At 36.7% G+C, this 12094-nt stretch overlaps 1 protein-coding gene across 1 annotated transcript in view; it reads right to left on the bottom strand.

Annotated features, from left to right (window-relative positions):
- Positions 1-12094, bottom strand: part of DOCK4 (dedicator of cytokinesis 4) — a gene marked incomplete at its 5' end in the record, with an annotated part of 331569 nt that overhangs the window by 53249 nt on the left and 266226 nt on the right. Inside the window, 3 exons of the mRNA XM_082661517.1 lie at positions 428-523; positions 5594-5679; positions 7371-7519. Coding sequence (XP_082517643.1) covers positions 428-523; positions 5594-5679; positions 7371-7519 — 331 coding nt within the window. The remainder of the gene's footprint in view (positions 1-427; positions 524-5593; positions 5680-7370; positions 7520-12094) is intronic.

The raw sequence follows: 12094 nt of genomic DNA, 5'->3' as shown, positions 1-12094 counted from the left end.
ATGACTCTGAAAGCTAACGGTGTGAGTTTCATCCCCCCTCTCCTTTTCTAAGAAAGCAGCATGGTTGTACAATTGTTGGTTTCACTGTCGTCACCCTAAGACGAATGGATCTACTGGTTCTAATGGGTGAGTCTAAACATCAAGAAAAAAGATTTCTTTAATAACAGGACTGTTTCAATTCACTGAGACTTTAAAAGAACTGTCAAAACCCGTACAACAAAACATAAAAAAGGAAAAGCAAAGAAAAAACTCGGAACCAGCTAGTTAGAGGTCTGTTATTTTACTGCTCAAGGTTCCACGGTCTGATTATCAATTCTTTGAGTGATTAACCCAAGGGCAATGTCGACTGTATTCTAACTCTCAGACTTTCTAAGGGGAGCGCGGCATATCTGGAAAACCGGGAGGGCGGGGGGTGGGCTCGGCTTACCTGTAATCTAACAACCTCTCCATTAGACGAGTTACAGTGGCGATTAACGAAACACCACTCTCCCTCCATGTTTCCCGCTCAATTTTCTTTAGTAGACTGGAAAAGAAAGAACCCAGGGCATTTTCAACATTTATTTTTATCAGTCACCATGACAACCATTTTACTTTCATCAATACCTTAAATGCCTTAGCAACCACTGCAACATCTCACAAGTAGCACAATTTGCAAACAATGTCTTACCTAGGATAGGGACCAAATAGTGGAATTCTAATCCAGGAAGCATTGACAAAGCAAATTGATTTTCATTATCCAAGTCATCAAATACGAACACATGCATATAAATCATATTTTCAAAATATGCAAGCACCTCACAGCTCAAAGACATTGTTTCCTAGCTTCTCTCTTCCACTAACAGAGGCTTGCACCTCACCACACCAAACCACACTGCGAAAAGCGAAAACAGGAGTGCCTCTAAGTTTACTTTTAAGTAAGATCTTGCTTTATTCACATAAAAATGTTTTCCTACCTCTCAGTGGAATGCATCTTCATCCAAGCAATTTTACTGCAATGCAACTGCTACAGGAAAATCCTTGTACAGACGGTATGACGTTTTGCGTTTTTTCCTTTCACTTAACATTTGCCCACTCAATACATATTGTACTATCTGTGCACTCACTCAACAGTTTCATTCATTTTGTCATTAATCACAGAGGATTTTCTATGCGGTTGTTACAGCAGATTGATGACAAGTACCGAACCACATCTCTCCTCCTACATTTTCCCTAATCTTAAGCACCTTGGAGCAGAGGCACTGCTATGTAAACACAAAACAATAACAATCATAATAATTAGACTCTGTTTTACTTTGACTCCCACCTCTCGGCAAATTAACCATATACTTGGCAAAAACCTTTACGACTGAACTTTCCCCAAAAGAAAAAAGTAAGAACATAGGCATGACAATATGAGGATACTTTGCCCTCCTGAATTTAATGATCATTATTTCTAAAATGTTGTTCCCCTTTCATCTTGGTTTCAGGAATAAAATAGAGAGAAACCATTTCGTACAAGTACCATCTCAGCCTCTCCTATACTGTGCTTCGTAGAAAAAAAGCTATTTTATCAAAGCTGTTTTTTTTGCTCTGTGGCTACGTTCTCTCTCAATCTTCCTTCCCACTCCCCACTGCTTCTTGCTATTACCATTCCAGTGCCCAGCCCTCTGTCTTATCTCCTCATCTGGTGTCTATGCATCCCTGATCATTTGTTTTTCTGGTTTATTCCGAACTGTTTCCTAGATTAAGGAGGGGAAGATGGGAAGAAATAGCACACGAAGGGATGGAACTCGCCCTGACTAATCCCCCAGGGAAAGGTCCCCTAGTTTGTTCTAAACGTGTTTTCTTTTAAAAAGCCTCTGAGAAGCACCTGTTTCAAGCTTAAATGCCAAACTGGTATTGAACCAAGTACTCAAATGAAAATCTGCCTGCCAAAGCAATGCAGGATGATGGAGAAATCTTCCCAAGTGACAGCCCACACCTCATATACTTTAGAGGCTGAAAAACAAAGAACTCAAGTTAGGTAATAATTCTAAAAATATAGAGAGACTTCTTTTATAGGCATGAGTTTCATTAATTTGCACAGTCTCTGGCTGCAGGAAGAAATCTGAGCTACAGAATCCTCTTGTAAAAAGAGGCACAGCTCTGCACAGCCTGTTCCCTTGACTAACGCAAGACCCAAGTATCAGGACCAAGCCTAGAACCCAGTTCATCTGCTTTCTCGGCCAGGCTAGTTCTTTCTGTGGGGAAGCTTGCCCTCCCAGTTTACCTGATACACATTGATAGGGAGAAGCTATCGGACAAGAAGAGAATAGTCTCTCTAGATAACTTGGGTGACACTGATCTATAATTTGGTATATTTCTATTTGGTCTATAATCAGGCTGATGTGCCCATGGTGAGCACACAGGGAACTCATCTAATCACAGTGAAAGGTGATTTCTTCTTTTCTTTTTCTGAGGCACTAAAATGATGAATGGTTGCTACATGAACTAATGCACTAGACTTTACATACATGTCAAAAGAGCATTAACTATGCATCGTTCTTTTCTAATGTTTTTAAACCATTTTTAAAAACTGAAGTATAGCTGATTTACAATGTTGTATTAGTCTCAGGTGTACAGCAAAGTGATTCAGTTATATATATATATATATATATACATATATATGTATATATATTCATTCTCAGATTATTTTTCATTATAGGTTATTACAAGACATTGAATATAGTTCCCTGTGCTATATAGTAGGTCCTTGTTTCTATTTCGTATACAGAAGTATGTCTATTAGGATAAATTAGGATAAACTCCTAATTTATCTCCCCCCCCCCACTCCAAGGTGATTTCTTATTGCTAATTGATAGGCAATGGGACTCCATAACATTGAACAGCAGGATAAGCCACGGTCCTGCAGGATGACACCCTGCCCAACAGGCTTTTACTCTGTGAAGGAATATGAAGGGTGTAGAATTTGACCCTCAGTCTACCTCTCTCTGTAGCCTAACAGGATTGTGTGGAGGCCAACACTTATATGAAACACCTGTGTCGGTGCACACTCTTCTTAATCCAAAGAGAAGCGTTAGATACCTAAGTATGTGCTACACAGCTAATCCTCTGTCTGCAAACTATAATTAAATGTGTGATCACATTTAAGCAAAGATCTATGAAATGATTTGGAGTCTTACTGAATTATTTAGAGCAACACACGATAGAGCACAGTAAAGGACTGAGGTGGAGGTTACCTCTTCCGGAAAGCCCCTTTAGAACCCCCAAGGCTACTGGTACCCCACTGTGTGCTCCTACAGCACAGTCACTGCTGCATCTTCAGCCTTAGAAGAGCGCCTAGCACAGGGAGATGCTCAATAAATGAAGCTGAATGAGTGAATGAAGTGGATCCAGGGAAGCAGAATTTCATTCTGATACCTTATTCTGAATATCACATGGACGGCAATGATCCACAATTTCAGCATTATCAAAAACAATCAATCCTGACCCCTATTTATTTCAAAAAGATGTAGCGTGGGTAAATGCAGATAACGTGAGGGTCAGCGAAAGATGAGTTCTTAGGAAGGAAGTTACTATATAAATTTACAGTCTCATTCTAAGGAGGCTACTTTGGCAAGTACATACTACATTTTCAGGAAGCAGTGAGCTCCTTTCAGCTTCTGAACAAATTTTAAGAAGTTTTAGACATGAAATACAGAGAACAAATGAGAATCTGTACCATAGTGGCATGTGTTCCTAATTCATAATGTGTGCAGTGACTCACTGTGATTATACTAATTCATTGTGATTTCTATTGCCAGAAAAGCATTTTATTGTTTCCTGAAATATAGTTGGATTTTCACTTTCTTTTCTGAGCCCAGGTAGTAATGAAAGAAAAATATTTCTAGTAATATGTTAAAAATCAACAAAAGAATAAAAATCTCCATGGAATGAATCAGGCACCTTAAAATAGTCCTAATTATAGAGGCTTAATATTGTAATTATTGGTTTGATTTTAACGTCAAGGTACATCTTCTATTTCAAAGCCATATTTACACACAAGCAATCCAAACTGCATGCTATCAGGCCTTTATTAAAGTTGATAAGAGGCACTATGGAGCTATGTGAGTGTTTATTAATCTTGTGAATTTATCATAAATAATTAATCACAAATCTCAAGAGATTCATTTTACTGAATGCTTTCTCATTTTAGTTCTTTGTTCAAACCAAGGACTAGTAACTGAACTGAGAGTGGTTTTCAAAAGCAATTTATTATATTGGATGAGGTTTTAATCAGAATTCTTGCTAAACTCCAGCTGTCACGAAAGACAGATGCTTTGTACACTAGAATGAACGAGGGCTTGGTGAATAATTATTAAAAGTTCCAGTTTAATTACGGTATCAGAGGAAAATGGCGTTGTTCAGGACTCAGTACAAAGAATGTATTTTATCATCCACCACTACCACAAGAAATCTGTGTACCCCTTCTTGGCTTTTCCTTTCAATATAATTTTCTTAAAAGCTTCAAGAATGATTTTGAATCAGGCAAGTTGAAATCTATCAGTCACTAGTAATACTTTTCAATATATATTAAAATATATTATATATTTTACTATATATTAATGTATCCACTGCCCTAAATTTATGATCATAAAACGAATTACAGAATTTTGTATTTGGCTATCAGTACTAAAGCATTAATATTTAGTTTTAGGTGACACTTGGGTGTAAATATAAGTAAAAGCGTATTTTGTGATAGAAAAATGTATTGCTAAATTGTTTTTGCACTTATGAAAGAACTGCAAACATTTCCCAAGCACAAAGAACTGGTTCTTCCTTCAAAAAGAAACACTTCATAAGTATAAAAGGTTTGAAAATGACTAAGATCCATAGAAAGCTGTAGAGGAAACAAGTGCTAGAATTAAAATCCTAAAGCACTAGAACCTTCTTATGTATCCTCTCTGGCCATTTCACACAGTGGATGAATACTTGGTATAAGCACTTCATCTTATGATAGTGATCACATTCTTTCCTTAGTAAGATAACCTCAAAGTCTCCTTACAATATTATTTCTCTATCCTCCATACAAATCCTAATCACAGAATATACTAAAAACGACTTGCTTCTGTGATATTCTAATAAGAAACATTTAGGAAGAAATTAATAATGCTGAATGAGCAATAAGTATCGATGAATTAAATCAATTGTTGAAGAACAGATGCAAACTAGGTTAATTTTCCCAACAGCAAATCAACCAAGGATATCTCGTTTCGGAAAGCACTGTGCACAAATACAACAATCACAGCACTATTGTGTCTTTTCCTCTCTCACTCTTGACCCTATTTAAAATCATTATCTTGCAGCCCCAGTTTAAAAATTACTAGGCACGAAAAGAGTGGAATTTGTTATATAACACTTGCAACCTGCCCTAATCAGAGATTAATACAAGGAGATATGTCTAATCATCAACATAACAAGATCCATTCACCAGTTAAGCAATTATCCTTTATTTCACACTCCACAAAGACAAAGCACTCCTGTGAGACCCAAGCTGTCTTTGTAGCTCTCAGCTGCTTAGCACTGACACCAAATCCCCGGAACAGAATCCACTTGAGATAAACATGTTACTCACATACTGTTGAAGAGCTCACGGTATGTTTCATCACCTTTGCCTTCTGACATCAGGCTGTCCAGTTTGTCAATGAGCTTGGCTTCCACCTGAAACAGACCCAAATGTTACTCTCTTTCCTCCCTTTCACAAGTAGGATTTTCTAGGCATATTGAAACATATTTATTTCTGCACAGGAAAAAGCCATAGTAAATTTTGTGAAAGCGACATTATCAGCTGTGGTTAACAGGAGACACCCCCTTGGAATTCTAGGGGGCCAATTCAGATGCAGGCACGTACTTCAAACTCCCGGTAGGGTAGCATGTGCTGTCGCCAAAGACTTCTATTTGTTGATTCAAACACAAATGCCTGCAGCCCAGCTTAAATGTTTGAATTCTTTATTTAGGAGCTGTAAAAACTGGCAAGTCTCATTTTTTTTTTTAATCATGATATATATAAGAACATCAGCAAACTACCATATCCACAAACATTCATTTAAATCTTTGATGTGTTTTGTATCTATTTTCTTTCTCAAAACAGCTCGAGGTCGCACTAAATCTTTGCTAAAGTTGAGAATTTGTCCTAACCATGTACAGATGGTAGATCCATAGACATATTCTAAGTCAGCAATAGGCAGCATGAGAGAGAAAGGACATATTTCCTGAAAACTGTAGTCAAAACATTTATATTTTCAAGAACATAAATCCTTTAGGACTTCAGTATCAGGAAGGCAGAAATAAATATCCCTCATCTGTCGGAGGCAACAGAGGAGACAGAAAATGAAGAATCTCTGCCTGGCCAGAGAGAGTTAAACAACTAGGGGTAGGGAGGGATATTTGACTTTGGCAAGGGACTAAACACAATTATTCCCTTTGAATCAAATTTCAATAAGGGGATAAAGAGAAAAGGGAAGAAAAGTGGGTCTTCCCCAATACAATTTTTAAATAGCCTTTCATTCAGGTATTAGCTTTATTGAAAGTAAATGTAGATATTGATACAGATGAAATGCCATGCTCTTGGCAACAGGAGGGTCCTATGTATGCATTCAGCTTGCTTGTACAGTTGACAATCATTTCTAAGACTTGAGAAGGCCTTCATCTGGAGAAGCAAGAAAGATCCTTCACACAGGAGAGTGCACATAGGTGAGTGCAATGACTGTGTGAAGAGATAGTAGGTCTGCTGTCTCCAATAGGAGTGACTTGGCATGGCAAAAGCAGTTGATTTCTGCTATGAGAACTGGTTTTGGAATAAGAACGTCTGTCTTTCCAAAACTGGAGCAGAGCTATTAGATTCTATGTCAAAGAGAAATGTTAAGCTCATCTCCTCAGAATTTCCTTTACAACAATTTCTACTGCTTTTCCCTTTAAATTAATTCTCAATGCTTCAAGCAAAGAGCAATAAAACATACTGTGCATCAAATGTTCAAAGCTAAGCCATTCACCAAATGCAATGGGCAGACAACTGAGAGGTCAACGATTTTAAGAATCATTAACCTTCTGATTCCTCCGTGTTGTGTCCAGCTGGGAGCAAATAACGTCTCTGCCAGTTCTTAAATACAGACCTAGGAAATCACAGGATTTTTTAGCTGAAAGGGAATGAAATGTTTTTTTAGGGCTTCTCGGAGACCCAGTGAAACACACTACCAGAGAGGTGTCCGAGGCTACGCAGCTTGGGAGTAGGCAGCCCAGGCTGAAATCTGGTTCGGTGCTCATTCCGCAACTCAGAGTTGAATGCAGTGGCTCAGAGATGCTCAAAGAGAACTGAAACTCTTCCAGCTGCTCCGAGGAGCACATCCGCCTACCTGTTTAAAATTGCCACTTCGCCTCTGCTCCCAGTCCATCATATCGTGAAAAATAGGAATCATGACATTCCGGAGATCTGGCTGGGGTATCAAGGTCACTTCCAGGAAGGGGCCAATCAGGGCAGGGATGAAATGAAGCTTGTGTTCTCCTAAATTGAATACAATATTTATGTTTCAGTATATTTAGTTTGAATAAGATTTCAGAAAATTAGTATTATACAGTTTGTTTAAAACTGTCGTCACAAGAATACATTCAATTACAGTTGTCTCCTCAAGCAAGAAAATATTCCCCTAAACAGATATATAAACAGTACATTTCCATATGTTAATATTTCTTCATTATTTTTAATTAAAAAACTAGGGATTTACCCTTTTCACAGTTTAAAAAAAGCCATAAGATACAATTAAACATTACATAAATCATTGGGAATTGGTTATGTATACTATTGTACATTCACACATTAAAATTCTTATGCAATCATTAAAAATGAGGTTGAAGAATAACACAAGTTTTTCAATATAATTAACTGAAAAAGCAAGGTACTATACAGTATGCACAGGTACATCTTTCATTTAAAATGAAAATATATATAAGAGTCTAGAAGATTATATCCCCTAATACTAACCACAGTGGTTATCTCTGGGTGATGATATTACTGGTGATTTTTATATATGAAGAAAGGTGGTTCCTATCTGTATTATATAATTTTCTTGCTTTTTTATATAATAAACATACAGCCTAAATAAACATTTAAATGTTGGTGCAAACAAAAAATAAACAATTTTCTGAAAAGACTACAATGTGATAATAGTGAGCTCAAAATGGTGTTTAGCAAGTGCTCCAAGGTATGGTATCAATAATTCAGAGGAAAGGAAGGTGGAGGGTGGGCTGGACGTAGATGATTTTGTCTAGCATATGAGTGTTGAGTTCAGTCCATTATCCTAGTCATCCATGTTAAATCTCAAGAGTTTCTATTTTTTTTTTTTTTTTTTTTGCGGTACGCGGGCCTCTCACTGTTGTGGCCTCTCCCGTTGCGGAGCACAGGCTCCGGACGCGCAGGCTCAGCGGCCATGGCTCACGGGCCTAGCCGCTCCACAGCATGTGGGATCTTCCTGGGCCGGGGCACGAACCCGTGTCCCCTGCATTGGCAGGCGGACTCTCAACCACTGCGCCACTAGGGAAGCCCCGGATCTTTGTTTTTAATCTTTCCTGAGTCTGGCATCCCTTGACCTCTCTAACAAAGAACATCATTAGCATGCACTTATTTTATTTACCACTATTTCACTGAGTATGGTTGAATCTCCTTTTAAAAACTGTTTTCCATTTATAGACATTTTACAATGTGATTTTCTTCTTCTAAAAATTTTTTACTATGAAAAATCTCAAATGTACACAAAATTACAAAGATTAGTAAAATAAATCCCCACATAACCATCATCTAGCTTCAATAATTATCAAAATTTTTTTGCTAACCTTGTTTCACCTATCAACCCAACTATTTTTTTCCCTGAGAAATTTTAAACCAAGTCAGAGACATCATAACATTCTACTTGTACAAACATCAGTAAGCATCTTTAACAGGTAGGTCATTTTATAAATATAGAATCATAGTGCCTTTAACACTCCTTCAAAAAAGGCAAACAGTAATTCCTCAAATTAATCTAAAACCAGCCTATATTAAAATTTTCCTGATTGTCTTAAAACATGTCATTTACAGTTGGCTTGTTTCAATCATAATGCAAACAAAATTCATATGCTCTATTTTGTAGCCTGATTTTCTAGGACAGTAGAGAAGCCATACCCACATTTAAATCATTGTACAGGAATGTATGAGGGTAGCCTTCTTTACTGAAAACAGTTTGGGAACAAAGAATCTGTGCAACCCGTACAAGCCTTCCACCATAGAAAATTTTACTCTTATCCAATCCGCAAAGCAAAATCTTGAGCTATGTATAGCAATGGTAAAATAAACTTCATTTAGATTATTTCTTTTTAAATCACAGATTTAGTATACTTTTCCCATCTCTAATTGTCAGCCACATGGTCTTGTTTTGAAGTATTTAGGGCACCTGCTACTTGGGCTGTTGTATATTTATTCACACAGAGCAGCCTGTTAGGGAAGTATTGATTTTTCTACAGCAGTTACAAGACACTGTGTTTGCAAATGTGGAAGAGAAGCCCACTTTATATTTAGTAAGAATGTTAGTTCAACTAAAAATAGAAAGAAAAAACTTAACCTTGCAGCATGATGAATGGCAAAGGTGGGACACAGCAGTAAAGAATAACCTCTTTCTTTGTAGACTATCCTTGCAAGTATAAGTACAAACATATAAATTTGGGGGAGAAAATTCATGCCTTCCCCCCTCTCGTTTTTTATTGAGGTAACAGTGGTTTATAACATTATATGAATTTTGGGCGTACAACATTATATTTTGACTTCTGTATATGCTACAGCAAGCTCACCACCAGAAGTTTAGTTTGCATCCATCACCATACAGTTGACTCCCTTTACCCATTTCACCCTCCCCCACCTCTCTTCCCCTCTGGTAACCATTAATCCATTCTCTGTATCTATGTGTTTGTTTTTGTTTCATTTTGTTTGTTCATTTATTTACTTTTAATATTCTGCATTAATGAAATCATATGGTCTGACTTATTTCACTTAGCATAATATCCTCAAGGTTGTCACAAATGGCAAGATTTCACATTTCTTATGACTGAGTAGTATTCCATTGTATGTACACACAGTATCTTCTTGATCTATTCATCTGTTGATGGACACTTAGGTTGTTTCCATATCTTGGCTATTGTAAATAATGCTGTAATGAACATAGGGGTGCATATATCTTCTCAAATTAGTGTTTTTTTTTTTTTTTTGGTATTCTTTGGATAAATACCCAGAAGTAGCATTACTAGGTTATATGGTAGATCTAATCTTAATTTTTTGAGCAATCTCCATACTATTTTCCATAGTGGCTGCACCAATTTACATTCCCACCAACAGTATAAGAGCATTCCCTTTCCTTCGCATCCTGTCCAGCACTGCTATTTCTTGTCTTTTTGATGACAGCCATTCTAATGGGCGTAAGGTGATAGCTCATTGTGGTTTTGATAGGAACTTCCCTAATAATTAGTGATGCTGAATATCTTTTCATGTGCCTGTCGGCCATCTACATATCTTCCTTGAAAAAGATGTCTATTCAGATCCTCTGCCCATTTTTTAATTGTTTTTTGTTGTTGTTGTTGGGTTGTATGAGTTATTTATATATTCGGATATTAACCCATTATTGGATGTATGACTTGCAAATATGTTCTCCCATTTGGTAGGTTGTCTTTTTGTTCTGTTGATTGTTTCTTTTGCTGTGCAGATACTTTTTAGTTTTATGTAGTCCCATTTGTTTATTTTTGCTTTTGTTTCCCTTGCCTAAGTAGACATATCCAGGAAGATATTGCTAAGACTGATGTCAAAGAGTGTACTGTCTATGTTTTTTCTCAGAATTCTATTGTTTCAGGTCTTACATTCAAGTCTTTAATCCATTTTTAGTTAATTTTTGTGTATGGTATAAGATGGTGGTCTAGTTTCATTCTTTTGCTGTCCAGTTTACCCAGCACCATTTATTAGAGACTGTAGTTTCTCCATTTATGTTCTTTGCTCTCTTATAGTAAATTAATTGTCCATACATGTGTGGGTTTATGTCTGGGTTCTCGGTCCTGTTCCATTGATCTGTGTTTCTGTTTTTATGCCAATACCTTGCTGTTCTGACTACTACAGCTTTCTAGTTTAATTTGAAATCAGGGAGTGTGCTACCTCCAGCTTTGTTCTTTTTCTTAGGATTATTTTGGCTATTCAGGGTCTTTTGTGGTTCTATACAAATTTTAGGATTGTTTGTTCTATTTCTGTGAAAAATGTCATTGGGATTTTGAGAGAGATTGCATTGAATTTGTAGATTGCTTTAAGTAATATGGACATATTAACAATGTTAATTCTTCCATGAGCATGGGATAATTTTCCATTTCTTTATGCCACCTTCAATTTCTTTCAACAATGTCTTACTGTTTTCAGTGTACATGTCTTTCACCTCTGGTTAAATTTATTCCTAGGTATTTTATCCTCTACTCCCCTCCCACTGCAACAGAATATTTTTTAGTCCTTCAACTAATAAATTGAAAATACTGAGGAATAACACACCTAAGAAAAGGTGTTCACTTATCATTATTTGTTTTACTCTTCAAAAATAAATTGTTTTATCAAAACCACAATGAGATACCACCTCACAGCCATTAGGGAGGCTACTGTAAAAAAAAAACAAAAAACAAGACGAGAACAAACAAAAAAAACAGGACATAAGTGCTGGCAAGGACGTGGAGAAACTGGAACCCTGTGCCCTGTTAGTAGGAATGGAAAATGGTACAGTTGTTATGGAAAACATTATGGTGATTCCTCAAAACTTAAAAACAGAATTACCATATGAACCACTGCTCACAGGTAAATCTAGGAGCTATAATGATCAGATTTGAAAATCCTAAAGCTTTATGTTTTGTCTATAAATTTCTGTATGCAAACTTGTATGTATAGTGCAATATTTATATTATGTATCGATGATATATGAACTCTTGATATACATGTTGTATCAAAAAAAAGCTTTATGTTTAAAAGTAGACTAGTCCCTAAATTATATATGCCCCTTTTTTCCTTGTCCTCAGCAGAACGCAAAAACTAACT

Source organism: Grampus griseus (assembly GCF_964374135.1).
Source record: "Grampus griseus genome assembly, chromosome: 9".
Classification (NCBI taxonomy): Eukaryota; Metazoa; Chordata; class Mammalia; order Artiodactyla; family Delphinidae; genus Grampus; species Grampus griseus.
Note: the sequence above shows the minus strand (reverse complement) of the source record. Positions and strands in the feature narration are given on the sequence as shown.